This window comes from Pectinophora gossypiella, chromosome 1, assembly GCF_024362695.1.
Source record: "Pectinophora gossypiella chromosome 1, ilPecGoss1.1, whole genome shotgun sequence".
NCBI classification, from domain to species: Eukaryota; Metazoa; Arthropoda; class Insecta; order Lepidoptera; family Gelechiidae; genus Pectinophora; species Pectinophora gossypiella.
The window spans coordinates 970403-989047 of NC_065404.1; the positions used below are offsets into that span (position 1 = coordinate 970403).

General features: G+C 38.2%; 2 protein-coding genes across 2 annotated transcripts in view; one reads left to right on the top strand and one right to left on the bottom strand.

Moving 5' to 3' along the window:
* LOC126368684 (nephrin) overlaps window positions 1–18645 on the top strand; it is a 760982-nt gene that overhangs the window by 239421 nt on the left and 502916 nt on the right. The window contains exon 3 of the mRNA XM_050012828.1: window positions 4146–4281. Coding sequence (XP_049868785.1) covers window positions 4146–4281 — 136 coding nt within the window. The remainder of the gene's footprint in view (window positions 1–4145; window positions 4282–18645) is intronic.
* LOC126370141 (uncharacterized) overlaps window positions 1–18645 on the bottom strand; it is a 179646-nt gene that overhangs the window by 103353 nt on the left and 57648 nt on the right. The window lies entirely within an intron of this gene.

Below are 18645 nucleotides of genomic sequence, written 5' to 3' on the forward strand. Positions count from 1 at the left end.
CTTGTTATACTATGTACCTACATACATACATGTGGGATAATGAAATAATTCGGGATATTTTTAAAATGTCTTTACTCCTTTTTGTGGTGTGTGTAAAAACACCTTATATTAAAACCAAATCCTCTCACCCCACCGACATCGCACCAAAGACTCCCCTTCTTACTTTTTAAAACTGCCTTACGTTCCATTCTTTTTTTTTTTGACTTGACTTATTGTAGTTTTGCCGCAGATGGCATTAACTACTTGGCCGGACAAATGGGGAGCGCTGAAGGCTCTCACCCGGTACAACGTTTAAGACAACAGGCCTGAGGGTGCCCAGTTGGGCGCGAAACTCGGCTCAGGGCGTCGTCTGAGAGAGTCCCATTCATTAACCTCTCATATGCCGAGATACCAGACACAATAGATTTTACATTGTGTCTGGTCGAGATCCGCGTTCCGGCGTTCGAAAGATTAACCATCCTCCTTTCATACCATAAACAATCAAATTCCCATTCATTACCCTTACATAGCATTCTCACTTTCCTACATACATACATAATCTCACGCCTATTTCCGACCGAGGTAAGCAGAGACTATGGAATGCCATTTGCTTCGAACCTAACACACTTCTCTTGCTTCCTCCACATTCATCAATCGCTTCATACACGCCGGTTCAGAGTAGATCTTCTTATCGTGTGGGTTGTGAGATGGAATAGCAGCCTCATCAACCCTGGTGTCAGGGTTATGATTGAGCCGCCAAAGGCCTCTGATATTTAATTCCTTACTCCTTCTCTTTTTTCTTACTTATGCCTCTATGCCTTACTAAGCATTATTACCTGAATGAAGATGAATATGTGTATGTGTTGTGAGGTGGCCGTACCATTCATCTCAGCAACAGTGGTGTTAGAATTTTTATACAGCTTGTTTTCTTTAATTATTTTTGTTTTTATTAGATTTATGTTAGGTTAGTAAGTAGATTTAATTAGTTAATTAAGTACCTACCTACTTACCTCCTAAATTTTCGCATGCTTATATCTAGCGGATCATGTGATGTGATACTAGGAACATAAAACCCATCAACTGTTATACAAAACCATGAATCCTATGCGAATAAATGATTTGATTTGATTTGATAGAAAAACTCGTACGAGCACTGATACGGGAAATAAAAGCTAAAAATCATATGGAGACAAATGCCGCCGATTAAGAGACAAATGCACTTTTTCTGACTTCAAATCGTCCCATGCATTTCCCCTCCGTATAAAGGGCCCGTGAAAAATCTGAAAAAAGCTCATGAAGCGGGTATCTGCGTCGGGCGGTAATGATGCCGGTTTGTCATGGCGACGACACGGTGAACGATGACCGAATTTGTAGCATAATGGGCCGACAGGTCGCTGTCAGCGGGGTTAGCGAATGAATTGAAAAACTGAACAGGTGACAGCAACGACGGAACTACGAGGATTTAAATGTAAATAATATTCTCCTTATCGTGTAGGTTGTGAGATTAAATACCAACCTCATCAACCCTCGTATCAGGGTTATTGAGCCGCCAATAGCCCCTGACATGAGTCGTATAACGACAACATACTTACATCAGTAAGTTGTAACCGTGAGCAACGGCTTAACGTGCCTTCCGAAGCACGGATTCATCTTACTTTTGGACAATCAGGTGATCAGCCTATAATAATCGAACCCGGGACCTCCGGATCGTGAGCAAAACGTTCAACCACTGGACCACGGAGGCTGTTAAAAGAATCTAATAAAATTGTAAGTTGAAGCTTTAAACCTATGCTTGCAGACACACGGGAATGAGGCGTTATTAGTGCTAACTTGCTTTGAGTGTAACTTGCAAAACCCGACGAAGGCAACTGAGAAGGTAGTCTTTATAATTATGATACGTTCAAATTGCAGAACTTTCCCCACTCATATGCTGAAATGCCATCTACTGTAATTACGCAGACTAGTTCATTAACGTTTAAATTTAATACGAGCTGAATAATACAAATAGCAAAGTTAGTGTTAGTTTATTCTGAGAAGACAGTTCCAGGGAGTATCCGGGGGAAGTTTTAGATTACCTAAGTTCTGTACCTAAAGATTTATAGTTCGTTGCCTGGAAAACTCATAACTAACTTCGTCTTCACTTAACATCGCGTATTTCTCTAAAATATTCGGATTCCACGCTCTTACAGAGTACACGTTAGTATGTGAAACTGGCTTTGCTTATTTGTGTGAGTTTTAGCTCAACACTTTGTGTAAACTTTGGTCGGTTGAATTAAGTTTTCCACAGTTATTATTATTTAGTTTTGACTTACATTCATTTGTGACGGGAGTTGTCTACTTTGTTAGATTAATGTTTGTGTGTGGTGTCGACTGACAATAAATGTTTCAGATAGAAATCGGAAACCGTAATCATTTATAAGATACTAGCGACCCGCCCCGGCAATGCTGAGGAAAAAATGAAATTATTTACAACATCACATTAAAAGCCTCAAAAGTAACAGTATTTTTCCACTATTTAATGGATGTTATTATACATATAAATGTTCCTCTTGGATCACTCTATCTATTAAAAGCGTAGTTTTAAAGATTTAACCGATATAGGGACAGAAAAAGCGACTTTGTTTTATACTATGTAGTAGATATTTATTGCATTTCTGATGTTTTACAGAGGTCTTGAAAGTAGAATGAAGTACAAGCAAGAACCCTGTAAGGGCACTCCAGCAACTTAAAATTATATACAGTGATAATGGTGCTAATTCCTGTAAATACCATCTAATTTTATTTTAAGTTATATCTGTCATTTTCTTATCCGCCGAAAAGGAAAGGGACGGGTAATCGACAAGCATAAAATTAATGGAACACACGTCAATTTTAAGCACAAATCTATACCAACCGTCTAAAAATTTTACATCCGTCAATAACCCGTCACAGTTAACTAGACAGCACGTCAAACGGATTGCATACCAGCGAGGTACCTTTTGATTCGCCCGGGTTATTCATTCATTTACTCATTCTTCCTAAAATTAAGAGCTGTGAATCATCCGTCCCTTTCCTTTTCGACGGATATGAAAATGACGGATATGACTTAAAATAAAATTAGGCGGTGTCTGCAGGAATCGGGGCCAATAGAAAACCAAGAATAAAAATAATAAAGATTAAGTTAAAAAAATACGTACTTTTACAATAATCAGTATCTAAAAGATTCGATAAAGAACTCTTGTATATTATATATGTATGTTTCCATTTTGTAACTTAACACCGGTTTTGCAGCGGCGAGGAGATTACTCAGTCAAAGGTTTTTTGATGCCTAATCTTCTTTTTATGTTCTTTATTTTAACTTGAATTTGCCTGTGCACAACTCTCTGATATCATATTTACTAGTTTAGGGTTATCAGTGGAAACCTGTAATTAGTTTTCAGCTGTTATGTTTTTTGTCTACTTTCTGTATTTTATAACTGTCGGTTTTCCTTAAATAAAATAAATAAATAAATTATATATCATTATTTTGTCGCTATTTCTTTCTTAATATTTTTTTTATTTTAATTCATCGCCAGCTTCAAGTTATATTGTCGGGTAAAATCTTGGGTCATAGAGGCGTGAGGAAACTGAAGATGAAATGGTTAGATAACATCAAGATGTGGACGAAGGTAGCGACAGTCGAAGAGCTATCTGTATGGCAAGCATTCCATGATCTGGGGGTAAAACGCCACATCTAAAAAGCAATATTGCTATTCGACATTTGCTAATTTAAGCACTTGCTTTTATTTATTTGATTATTTATTATCGTCTCTATCTGTCTTGTAATACGCAAATAAAATACATGTATTGTGTGTTTGTGAATATATTGCTGTTGAAGCACCATAATAAATAAACAAATAAATAAAAGCAAGTGCCAACGTCAACAAATGTCTAATAGCAATATTGCTTTTAAATGAATTGTTTCAATACCCCTTTTAACCCCCTGACCATCAAACTCCAGTAATGCGCGTCGACAAGAAGAGGTTATGTCCAATTGCTGGACAAATATCTCTCCTCTGTGTCCTTCTATACCTCATATGTCTCTACTCTGTTTCTTTTGTGTGTCTCGGGAGTCTCTCCAACTTTTCTTGGATATATAAGTTTTTTTTGTTATATTAAGTAATTAATAATTTGTCTGTTGTCCTCAGCGGGTGTCCGCACTGTGGATGTCCAGGCGGTGGAGGGCATGGTGGCGCAGTTCCCCTGTGACCTCGGCACGGCTGCCAACGACAAGGTGTACATGGTTTTCTGGTTCCGGGACGACGCGGGCATACCATTGTACAGGTCAGTACTTACCTTTATTCACATCTAGCATTCGTTAAACTCTCATAGCTTGTTCCAAGGCTTAAAGACTTCTAACGTAAATTGAACGATGTGTATCGTTCTTTATACACTTCTTGTTTATGATTAGTGCCTCGTTTAGCGTTATAAAGTAGTTACAAAGTGCGTACAGAGTGTTCAAAGTTTTACTATAACCAGTAATAAAATTCCTCTTCACATTATAACTGCTTATATTTAAGATAAGGTAAGATTCTTTATTTGCCATAAAATCAGTGTGACAGATGTTACAAAAAATATAGTTTACCGTGCATTTAAATTACATTAATCATACAAAATTTATAAAATTTAAAATATAAATGAAAATACTCGTTGCTTGATATTTATATTACAATGTGTATAGAATTATGTTACTAACTACCTTATATTGCTACTCTTTATTTTAATCAGAATAATATTGGGTGAAATATGTTTGTGCCTGGGTGTAATAAAAATGGTCATCATTTATACCCAAAAACAAGGATAAAAGAAAAAAAAATACATTAAATTTAAGTAGTGGTGAGTTTAGAGTTATTAGGTTATAATTTAATTTAATTTGACGTTCTAAAAGTTTTAAGTCTGTTAAGTAATTTAATTTTAAAATAAGTACGATAAAAGATGCATAATTATGTCTGCTATCCATGAAATAAGAATGTTAACCTCCTAAAGCTGAGATATCCAGACGCATTACTTGAACAATGGAGTTTGGATTCTAAAGGGACATTGGGTCTTACGACTTTAAACGAAGGAAAATCTTTACAGCGCCATATATATTAGTTCTGATGAACGTAGCCGCGTAGCGGTTCTCTGAACCGGCGTGCGTGTATGAAGCGATTGATGAATGTGGAGGAAGGAAGAGAAGTGTGTCAGGATCGAAGCAAATGGAATTCTATAGTCTCTGCTTACTCTGGTGGGAAATAGGCGTGAGTTTATGTATGTATGAACGAAGCCTGGCAAGTCCCTTGCTTACACAACTCGTAAGTCCTATTTTAATTTAGCTGGTTTTACTTCCAGACGGAAAGCTTTGCGTAGGCCTGCGTAGGTGGTGTCTCTATCGAAAAAAAAAACATTATAAGTTATTTTCATTATTGTTAGTAAAGAAAATGGATTGACACTTTCCACGTTATTTTTAGTTTTATTATATACATAATACAGTCTTTTTCTATCGTGTGGGTTGTGAGGTGGATTACCAACCTCATCAACCCTGTTGTCAAGGTTACTATTGAGCCGCCAAAGGCCCTGACATGACTCATGTAACAACTACGTACTTACATCAGTAAGTAATAACCGGAACCAACGGCGTGACTGTAATGTCCTAACCAAACTAGGGATTACAAAGTGATTTTTGTGATATGTCCCCACCGGGAATCGAACCCGAGACCTCGGGATCATGATCCCAACGCTCAACCACTGGACCACGGAGATAGTTAACGACTGCATTAAAGATACACATACGATTATTTGGTAGATCAAGGTCATATAATACAGGATGTTTACAAATATATTAAGCTCATACAATAGCGTCAATGCGCGGTACGAATTGGATCGGTCAAAGTACACCAGCCAGTGTTGTGATATATATGCATAGTGATGTATCAGTCGAGATTAAGCCGATAGATTATATTCTATCTAACAGTACGAACTACAAGTAAGTATAAACTTGTATACATATTAGAAGTTTTTAAATCATTTTTAACACATGCCATAAATAAAATGCATTTTATTAATCTAACTTATATAATATAATACACCTTTATCTATTATCTGATTTATTACTTACAAACTGACATTAAAAACACATTAGTTTTATGGACACAAATGCGAGTTATAATGTGATAACGATAACTATCTTTCGGCTGAAGAAAATCAATGCTTAGGTATTTGTAGTGGTTATGAAAACGGAAGTTCATGTAAGTTCCAGCAATAGAATAGAATAGAAAAAAAAGGACGCCACACACAAAAAAAAACCAACATCATATCAAATTTCCGCTAAAACAATTACAAAAAAGCAAGACGGATGTTCGTCGAAATGATCATAAGGTGGTGGTTGACGTCCTGAGATAAAAGGGCCTCACTCAGCAAAAGTCGCGGCGTGAACCACGACGCTGATATTGCGTGGACCCTGTTGGGTGACGCACGAACATCGTGTTCCATAAACATTTAATGGTGTACGTACATACATCTAAATATATAAAAGGAGAAAGTGACTGACTGACATATCAATGCACAGCCTAAACGGCTAAACGTAGGCACTTGAAATTTGGAAGGAACGTAGCATAGGTACCGTAGAGGTGCACTAAGAAAGGAATTCCCGGAATTTCCACGGGAACGGGAATTAGCGGGAAAATCCTTTTGTATAAAAAATCTAAACCGCTTAAGTTAGAGGCTTGAAATTTGGCATGCAGGTACCTTAGTTAACTTAAAGATTAGCTGCAACAGGATATTGCAAAATTCCCACGGGAACGGGAGTTACCGCGAAAAAACATTTGTATGAAAAAATCTAAACTGCATAAGTTAGATGCTTGAAATTTGATATGCACTCCCACACACACAAAGATCTCTCTTTTATAACACGCCACGCAGACAAAGTCGCGGGCAAAAGCTAGTTATAATATAATACCAAATTACTTTAATAGAATTAGACTGTACATAAACAAATATTATTGCAAAGATGTTATACGTAAATACTGTACTGTAGGTGTTATAATGATTCATGATTGCCTCCGGACTCGTGGTCACACCAAGTTGTCACACCAGTATGACAAACAGGAATTTTTTTCTTGTTTGTCACACCGCTAACAATACAACACCTTTTATCCTGACTTGTCATTATAAGTAGTGCTGTGTTTATCGGCGTATAAATTAAAATTGATTTTATTTACGAAATTATACTTTATTTAACATAAACTTATCGTTATCTACCCACTAGGGTCGATTAATTCTTTCAAACATTATTCCTCTCAGACGACGCCTTGAGCCGAGGTTCGCGCCCAATTGGGCACCCTCAGGCCTGTTGTCTTAAATGTTGTACCGGGTTAGAGCCTTCAGCGCTCCCCATTTGTCCGGTCAAGTAGTTAATGCGACAATATGACTTACTATCAAATCAAAAAAAATCTGGTAATTATGAAAAAATCCATTAGGTCGCCAGTGATAGAAGATAGGAATAAACAAAAAGAATGCGCTATGAAACATAAATAATCTCTTTGCACAAATATAACGCCTCATGGCAAATATCGATATATTTTTTATCATAGGGATATTCTCCGCACTAACAATGGTGTGATAAAAGGTGTTGTATTGTTAGCGGTGTGACAAACAAGAATAAAATTCCTGTTTGTCATACTGGTGTGACAACCTGGTGTGACCACGAGTCCGGAGGGTGATAATGAGGGGTTATCAAACTTCGTTCCCCAAAAAAACAAAAATAGTTGACGCTCTACAGTTTGTACGTGATAATTACCCATTTTCTCATTGCTCGGTACATAATTATTACAAAAATAGAACCTAATAAGAGGCAAATATAAAAATAATAGTTACCTTGATGTTTGGATCACATACGTATAATAATTATGTTGCTACCTATATAGCTTCTCTTTATTTTGATCAGAATAACAATAAATGAGGAGCTCGGTGGCGCAGCGGTCAACGCGCTCGGTCTGCGATTGTTGAAGTTAAGCAACTTTCGCAAAGGCCGGTCATAGGATGGGTGACCACAAAAAAAAAAAGTTTTTATCTCGAGCTCCTCCGAGCTTCGGAAGGCACGTTAAGCCGTTGGTCCCGGCTGCATTAGCAGTCGTTAATAACTACCAATCCGCACTGGGCCCGCGTGTTGGTTTAACGCCCGATCTCCCTATCCATCCATAGGGAAGGCCCGTGCCCCATCAGTGGGGACGTTAATGGGCTGGTGATGATGATGAACAATAAATGGATGATGTGTTGTGCCTGAGTGTCATAACAAGGGTCATCATATATACCCAAAAAGATAAGTATCTATTATCCATGAAATTAGAAGGTTTAACGAAGGGAAACCCGTACAGCGCCATGGTAATTTTTTTGGGGAACTGTGTGACTTATTGTAGATTTGCCGCAGATGGCATTAACTACTTGGCCGGACAAATAGGGAGCGCTGAAGGCTCTCACCCGGTACAACGTTTAAGACAGGCCTGAGGGTGCCCAGTTGGGCACGAACCTCGGCTCAGGGCGTCGTCTGAGAGGAAAAATATTTGAAAGAATTAATCGATCCTAGTGGGTCAATAGCGATAAGCGCTGATTGAGGGAAATCGTCGACCACGCCGGCGGGGTCGGTATCGGGCTTGGGGAACGTAGTATAGAAACTCCCTCATTATGTTATTATTCATCACAATATGTTGCCATCAAATAAACCGTATTTTCATTCTTACCGATCTACAGGTATGAATGAAACGCGTAGGCACGTAATTAGTTTTGTTACATGTATATTCTTCCTACATATACTGCCTATATACGTCCCACTGCTGGGCACAGGCCTCCCCTCAATCAACCGGAGGGGGTATGGAGCATACTCCACCACGCTGCTCCACTGCGGGTTGGTGGAGGTGTTTTTACGGCTAATATCCGGGACCAACGGCTTAACGTGCCCTCCGAAGCACGGAATTATCTTACTTTTTCGGACAATCAGGTGATTCAAGCCTGAAAAGTCCTTACCAAACAAAGGACAGTCTCACAAAGTGATTTCGACAGTGTCCCCATCGGGAATTGAACCCGGACCTCCAGATCGTGAGCCTAACGCTCTAACCACTAGACCACGGAGGCGGTTGATATACTTCCTACTATATGCCAATTAATTGGTTTAGTCAGAGGTACATCCATCGCAACATGAACTAAGTACTCACACCTCACCGAGCTTTCTGTTACCAACATAATAGGTGGTGAGAAGAAGAAATGCTGTAATGTTTAATTGTAAAAGCCTGTCTTTTTTGTAATTATTTCTTTTTATTTTGGTGCAATAAAGTGTATTTGTCTGGATAGAGCTCGCACAGAACCGGGATACTTGGAAAGACATGGGGGAGGCCTTTGCTCAGCAGTGGGATCATACAAGCTAATAAAAAAAAAAAGTGTATTTGTATTGTATTGCCTGTACGCTGGTTTGATTCTAAGACGCGGAGCGCCGATTCGGTTGCATCAATGAGTTATTAATTTATCTTAAGTGTAGTTTTCACTAACACAGTTGGTTTGATCATTATACCACTATGTTCCGTACTTCTTTTAAAACCAATTGTCACAAGCACAAGACGGTTATTTCTAGTTCGTAATTTATGTATTTCTATTCATCCAAATCGATAGCTAATTTGAAGTTTGGATATGATCAAAACGCTTTGTAAAGTGCACTAATGAAACGCACACGACAGTGCTGCCAACGTGAAGAGACTGAACTACGTCTCTCTCTCATTACATTCTCAAGACTTTTCAAGTCGAATCACAACGGCTCAACTAGCTCATACGCCTTCTAGGATTTTCTATTTCCCAAAAGTGCTCAATTACTCCAAATTATCGACACAAGACAAGTGCAATCCTACACACAAGGACTATATACACTGCCTGTGGAGAACGAGACCGGGGCGCCCCGAAATCCAGCAGACGAGGAGCTTCAGGTCAGTCCAATTTTCTCTCTTTAGCTATCGAAGTCAAACTCCCTAACATACTAATAACGTTGGTCTAACAGCAAGCTCGGTGAGTTCTAGGTACTTAGTTCATCTTGCAATGTAATGTACCTCTGACTAGCCTTAATGGGAATACAAGGTGTTAGTGAACCCATATCAAATACTCGGGGTGATTCAGTTCGTGATTCTGAGTTAATATCAAGTGACATTTTCATGAGCTTTGCGACGGAAAATTCCAATTGGTATAAATTTAGAACTGAAATGGGACTGGGCTGAACATGTTGCCCGAATGTCCGATGATCTCTGGACCAAATAAGCTACAGAGTGGGTTCCTGCAAATGCTGCCAGACGTCGGGGAAGGCCACGAAAAAGATGGCGCGACGAGTTAGACCGCTTCTCGAAACGGTGGCGCGAGCAAGCTGGGGACAGGGAAGAGTGGAAGAAGGGAAGAGAGGCCTTTGCCCTGCAGTGGGACATTGAGGGCTATTAATAAATAAATCGAGTGGAAGAACGAAGTCAAGAGCAAACCCATCTAAATTAAAAAAAAAAAAATACAAAAGTACATTTAAAATCACGGTCTTAATCATCCCACTCGGTTTTTGGCACGTCACTAACACCCCGCACAGCCCACGCTTACGTTATTGTTTGCAATTAAAGAAACCGTCTCATAACTTCATTCATTATAATCTACAAAGTTTACTATAACACCCGCAAGACAAACCGTGAAACTGGAGATACATTTGTAGGGATAATTAATTCTCGAGGTGTAGGCGCGACGGAACGCCCACCCATGCGCGGCCATGCGGACTGCCTTTGATGGTACCATTATAGAAGGAATGGTTACGTTAATATCAACTTTATTTGATTGATTTATATTTTTATTGTTTGTTGGTTCTCTAAACCTACAAGTAGTGGCAAAAAGGTGTAGAGCTCGTTTAGCTTAGTTTATCTGGGACAAAAATAATAATTTCGATCACCGAATGGCGTGGCTACACTTACGCCATCTATTGTAGCCTAGCTAGAGTCCCAACAGGGTCTATATTAAAATCCATAACTTAAAAATATATATATTTAAAAAATATATCTTTAATATACATAATGTCAATATTAATAACGATTAAAAATATATAATTAACACCCTTAATTTTAATACCCATAAAAGTTGAAACCCATACTCTTAATATAATAATAAATAGTTGCCCTCCAGCACAAAAGAAACGAAAATACACTGAAAGATCAGATAATTAAATAATAAGTATTATAATACATCACAAAAATTAGTACCTAAATAAAACTGAATTTTTAACAGCTATTGCTGCGAACTTAAAATTATTTTAAGCCTCTTTATGATTAGTCAGTTCGACGTAAAATAAATAATAATTATAAATGATTTTGTAAATAAATGTTGATTTTACCATTACCATTCTTTCAATTCATTCATACCTACCTATTACACTAAAATCTTAAATGCTATGCTCTGTCATCTGTCCAGAGACAGGTATTAACTACATAAGTTAATACGAGTATTATGGATTTGCAGATTTATTCCTTTTTTTTTCATTTCAGTTATCAAAATTCATAGCATAATTTTAAAGTTATAATTTTTAAAATTATGGATTTTCATTATTGCTTGCTTGCTTAATAATGATATATATATTTTTATGTTATTCATTCTAATAGGTATGCAAATTACAGTTATGTCAAGTCTGCTTATAAACTTAAGGGACACCCGTCCCAACACCCTTCTTCTATCGTGTGTATCAATAGTAACCCTGGTGTCAGGGTTACTATTGAGCCGCCAAAGGCCCCTGACATGGCTCATGTAACACCCTTGACCGATAATATTGTCTCAGAATCCAGCACAGTCAGCGACAGAACTTAGTATATTTATGTAATTAAAGGGCACAATAAGGCCTGTGGCGCTTCGAGAAACTTTTCGAATTAATTAAAAAGCCGGGCCGGACGTCACCACCTCTGTGAAATCGCGGCTAACTAACCCCTATCTCGTATCTACAAAGGTCCAAAACTTTAATACTGTTTAAAAGTTCCGGAATATTTTACTGTTTTAGCCACTTAAGACAAATTACTTCGCTCGTTTCGGGTTTTTTCTTTGAGCCCGGCAATTTCACCGTTCGTTGGCTCATTTCAGACGAATTTTCGAGGTTTTTTTACTCGTTTATAGAAACGACGAGTTGTGTTGGAGTTGCAAGCTTGGGGTGTGAAAGAACATTTTTAACGAATCGCATAATACCTACTGAGATATTTACTCGTATAGGTAGGACAGTTCGCAGTTACTATAGGTACCTTCTGATTAAAAAAATGTATCATTAATATTATAGCTTTACTGTTAGTATTACGGTAAGTATTGTTGCTTTTGATTACATTGTATTTATAACAACTTAGTTGCAGATTTGTTACGCGATCCCCATATCATTTTATTGTATTATTTTTTTTTGGACTGAGCTGTATATAGGGTATTAGTGACAACATAACGAATACTGAGGGGGATGATTCGGCTCATGATTCTGAGTTAATATCAAGTGGAATTTTCCATCGCAAAAAAAATAACATAAAAAATTAATATTATAAAACTCGAAAAATATCATGAATTTTGCGACAGAAAACCCACTTGGTATTAACTCAGAATCATGATCTGAATTATTCGCCAAAGTTTTAGTTACGTTGTCACTGTATTTATTGCCAAAAATATCAATGGATATTGGTTTTAGTAGAAGCATTTAATTTGCAATAGTAATTGAGATTTTACAAACGAATATTAGATAGCTATATTTAGCGCGTTATATATTGCGCAAGTGGTATTTCAGTAGTCCAATTTCAGCTTTACCATTGCTTGGAAGGCAACACAAACTGTAGAGCTCGTATATTGACACATATCAGTAAACGTTAGGGCAAGTAACAAGCCTTTGAAGCCTCTGGTCGGTTAGAAAGCTCTAACAAATTAGTTAGATTTTAGCCCAGACAACTCCATCAATCCAGTCTATATCGGCGTGGTGGAGTTTGTTACGTTTTCTTTCATTGATGACATCTTCTCTCGTGTGGGTTGTGAGGTGGATTACCAACCTCATCCACCCTGGTGTCAGGGTTACTATTGAGCCGCCAAAGGCCCCTGAAATGACTCATGTAACGACTACTTACTTACATCAGTAAGTAGTAACCGGTACCAACGGCTTAACGTGCCTTCCGACGCACGGATCACCTTACTTTACTCTTTATCGTCTTACTATACTCGCCAGCTATGCTTAAATCCGATATGATAGGGGGGGCGAATCTATTGCTAATTATTAACGAATCATGGAAATCCCGTGATATCTATCAATTATAAGCATATGATCCGAACATGAATTCAAACTCTCAAAGTCGAATTCTATGGTACAGACAAACCGGGACCGACAAACATACTTTATATTTATTATTCTCACAAGTTAGCAGTCAAGATTTTAAAATGGAACATTAAAAACTGTAAAAAAATAATTATAATCTTGCATAAAATATACCCAATGCACCAAAGAGCTTATTCAGAATGCAATCCGAAACGTATATTGGCAATATTTACTCATGAAGTTTAATGTTCAACATTAGCGCTTCGGATTTTACAGAATTTTATACGAACCATGTATACGCCAACATTTTTTGCGATTGTGTAAATAACATACAAAGCCGTGGATTTTCATAAAGGGCTTGGGGTTTGCGCTTAAACCGGAAAGTAGTGTTGTCTGGAGCAACTAAACACGGATATCGACATGGGAAGGAATTTGGTTCAGGTACTGATGGTAAAATACTTATAACGGTCTGAAGTTGACACAAAAATGAATGCTGCCCTAAGAATATCCCGTCCGGTTGATTAAGGGGAGGCCTGTGCCCAGCAGTAAGACGTATACAGGCTGTTAGTGATATCATAACGAATACTGAGGGGGATGATTCAGACCATGATTCTGAGTTAATATCAAGTGGAATTTACTGTCGCAAAATTAATGTTCTTTTTTTTTAATTATTTTCCATTCTATAATACTTCTGCGATAGAAAATTCCATTTGATATTAACTCATTTTTTAAATTTAATTAATTAATTAATATCTCTCAGTATTCGTTACCATGTAACTAACACTCTGTATAAGTACATACAGGTAGGAATACAAGTAAGTATGAGTGTTAGTGACACCATAAAGAATACTGAGGGGATGATTCACACCATGATTCTGAGTTGATATCAAGTGGAATTTTCAGTTAGCAAATTCATAAAAATATTGTGTCTTTTTTAAATATTTTTAGTTCCATACTTTTGCGACGGAAAATTCCATTTGATATCAACTCAGAATCATGATCTCAATCATCTCTCAAAATTTTCGTTACGATGTCACTAACACCCTGAAAAACCAGCTCAATAACAGAATAGGTCACATACACATCTAACATAAGGTCACGTACTTCTTAACACTTCTCGGATATGTGGATTTCCTCATGATATTTTTGTTAATCGGTAAGCTCATGTGAATTTGAAAACAAACTCGAATATCATTAGCTTAAGCCCGTGCTGTATTTAATAATAATAATAATATCATTAATTGAATATAAACATCCAATGTTACAATGAAAAATACATACTTACAACTATATTATGACCAATTGCTATAAATGTGCGGCAGTCCCTGCACTAAGTGCAGCTTATATCGCGGGGGCCAGTCATTTGAACCTGCAACCTAACAACAAGAGTCAACCGGTTTTCCAATTAAGTTATCAAGGCAAACCACGACTTATGTTTCACTTTGGCCATCGACACGTCTGAAAGAAGTACAGATGAGATAAAACAACAGTTAGCCATTTTTAACACGGTTGAAATTGCGTCGCAAAATGTAGGCGCAGTATTTTATTAAGTACTTTGAATCGATACAACGACTGTCGAGTTTCCTCGTCCCTACTTTCTACCGGATGGGTCAAACCGGGAACCCTATTAGCGGGGCTGTTTTATCCGTGTTACAAGAATAACTGAAAGATATAATTATGTATCGATTTTCATTGAGAAAGAATAATAAAACTCTACTTCAAATAAAAACGATTTTACATTTTTTTTTTGAAGTGGGAAGTCTTTATTTAGCTGTCTTTTTGAACCAGTAATATTTTATTGTTATTGTACTCGTACCTATAACACGCACTTCCGCTATTGTACCTAATATACCTCTAATTTAACAAAGCACTATAAAAAAAAGTCAGAAAGTACCTTTTTAAACAATTATTTGTGACCAGTGCAATTTAACATAGCTGGCGAGGAATAGGTGTAGGTATGTTAGTGACATACATATACATACATACATACACTCACGCCTATTTCCACCCTGGGTAAGCAGAGACTAGACTTTCGCTTTTATCCTGACACACTTCTCTTGCTTCTTCCACATTCATCAATTTATGTTAGTGACATCGTAACGGAAACTTTGAGGGATGTGTCAGCTCATTATTCTGAGTTAATATCAAGAGAAATTTTCTGTCGCAAAGGTATAGTCTTGAAAATAATAAAAAAAAAAAAAACTAAAAAATATCAAGAATTTTGCGACCGAGAATTCCACTTGATATTAACTTTGAATCATCCACCTCAAATTCAAATTCAAATTCAAAAATATCTTTATTCGGTAGGTAACATGGTTACACTTTGAATCGTCAATTTTAACATAACGAACGTCTCATGCGCCTAAAACTACTGCAGCTTCTCACAACCTGTATAGCCTCAGTATTCGCTACGATTTCACTAACACTCTGTATACCTCTACCGTATTTATAATAAAGAGACATGAGCTCATTTGGAATTTACCACGAGGCATGGGAGGAGCTCGCCGATGATCGAGACCTGTGGAGGAAGCGTGTGCTCGATGGACGCGACACTCATGATCACACCTGGTTTGACACACTGGCGAGCAGGAGAATGAAACGCCATCAAACCGACAACAATCCACCAGTTGGAGAATTCTCCTGCAGAGTGTGCGGTAGAGTTTGCCGCTCTAGGATTGGCTTGCACAGCCAAGAAAGAAAGTGCATTTTTTCGAGGCAATGACGTCATGAATCGTCTGAAACAGATGTATAAGGCCAATGATGATTTATAATAAAGATACATTCTCCTTATTCGTACTTAATTTTCCGTTCCTAACCCAACCATCGAACCTCCTGTCAAAGAACTGAATAAGGACAAAAAATAGGAAGGTTATATTTCGAACGCCCTCGTCGCCCAAACCGGATGGGGGCTAAGCGCAGGACTTCCGGCACGGCGGAGTGACGACCCCGCGACGGAACTTGTGTGAAAGGTGTGGTGAAATCCGTGGAATGGCCACGGACGGAAGTAAACTATCGCGCACACACTCACTATATCACAACTGTAAATAAATAGGCACATAATCTCAAACTTGATCATACGTAGCATCACGCCCTGTATCCTTGAAGGTTGCTGAGTGAGATCCACTCATCCAACACCAATATCATGAGTGCTTTTTTATTTAACGGCCTCCGTGCTTTAGTGGTTGAGCGTTCTGCTCACGATCCGGAGGTCCCGGGTTCGAATCCCGGTGGGGACAAATCACAAAAACCACTTTATGATTCCTAGTTTGGTTTGGACATTACAGGCTGATCACCTGATTGTCCAAAAGTAAGATGATCCGTGCTTCGGAAGGCACGTTAAGTCGTTGGTCCCGGTTACTACTTACTGATGTAAGTACGTAGTCGTTACATGAGTCATGTCAGGGGCCTATGGCGGCTCAATAATAACCCTGACATCAAGGTTGATGGGGTTGGTAATCCACCTCACAACCCACACGATAGAAGAAGTGGTTTTTTATTTCATTTTGTGTGTTTTTTGTTACGGTTTCAAACAAGACCATTTACCCTGCCTCAGGGAGGACAAAGTCATCTTCTCTGCCCTCCACTGGGGGTCTGTTCGATGCGACCATGCCACGGGGATAGGCGCTTCTTACTTCAGTAGGCCGGATTGAGACGGTAGTTGAGTTCGAATAGGGACCCTTATTCGATACCCTAATTACCTAAAGTTTAAATAATGGAGTCAAAAAAAGAATGCTTGCGGTTTAGTTACCAAAAACCAATATTTAACTAAAATAATGAAGACGAAGAGGACCCTCTACCCTTAGGTAACAAAAAAAAACCGGCCAACTGTTACTTTAGCAACAGAACAGAGTTTTGGCAGACAAATGATTTGGCAGGAGAAATGCTGCAGATCTCTGCCCGCTAAAGTAACAGTTAGCTGTTTTTTTTTAAGGAATAATGTGTATTGATTTGGAGAGTGGAGGGCAGAAGTAACTTTGAACTTGGCATCCATTTAGATCTCACTTCTTTTGTCGTTGAAGTCAACATCCAAGGCATTTATCATAATATTGGACTTGGCTCTCATTTCACATTTATGTTTTTGATTGGATAGTACTATTCAGAGGCGGAGAACAGGAGTCTTAGTACGGCTAATAGACTACTCTGGACGCCATTCCACTCGCATCAGACAGAGTACGGCGGAAGGCAAGAGGGAAACCAATGCCCTGTTGTTCCCTGAAAAGTAGCATGGATAATACTACACCGACACGAGCGTGGCTCTTTTCCGGGCTTTGTAAAGGTTTACTTCCTCTGTAATGGAGTATGTTCAGTAGGAGTCACTGGGAAGGGTGTTCGGAGTGATCGCAGACACGGTAGAAATCAATACACAGCAAGTACATGTGTACGCGTATATTTCCGGAGGCCCAATGAATGATATTTCAATACGATATTATAAAATGCTTACTAACTACTTAATTCTACGCTGTATAGGTGTGACGTAGGTGCGGTCACACTACACCTCCACGAAAACTTTTCACTTGGAAAAACTGAAGTTTGAGTCATAAGACAAGAGGAAAAACGACAGATCATCATTAATTAATGATGATGTGTCGTTTTTCCTCTTGCTTGTCGTTGTATTGTTGTGTATTATATAGTATATACACCCACTCCTCGCTAGCTTTGTTTAAAGTCATGAGGAGCGATTATTGCAATGGCAATACAACGGCAACAGCAACGGCGGGGCACAAATAGTAGTTTAGGCTTAAGCCTGTTCCCAAATTCTGTTCAAACTTCAGTTTTTCCAAATGAAAAGTTTTCGTGGAGGTGTAGTGTGACCGCACCTACGTCACATCTATACAGCGTAGAATTAAGTAGTTAGTAAGCATTTTATAATATCGTATTGAAATATCATTCATTGGGCCTCCGGAAATATAATATATGCGTACACATGTACTTGCTGTGTATTGATTTCTACCGTGTCTCCGATCACTCCGATCACCCTTCCCAGTGACTCCTACTGAACATACACCATTACAGAGGAAGTAAACCTTTACAAAACCCGGAAACTACGTGATATCAATTACTTATGATCCAAACATGATCAAACTCATAGAATCGAATTCTGTGGTTTAGAGCCCCAGCTGGATTCGAATCCGTCACACTAAGATAAAAGCACGCTTTCTTCGAACAGGGCTGTTTCGGATTCGGAAACTTGATTATGTTTACCTATAAGTATTTATTTACTCACTGTATTATGTTAAGCAAAGCAAGATCCCTACGTGGTCTTCTATAACACGTACGGGATATTACGTAGCGCGGTATATTACGTAGCGCGGTATATTATGTAGTGCGGTATATTTAGTGGCGTAGCATAT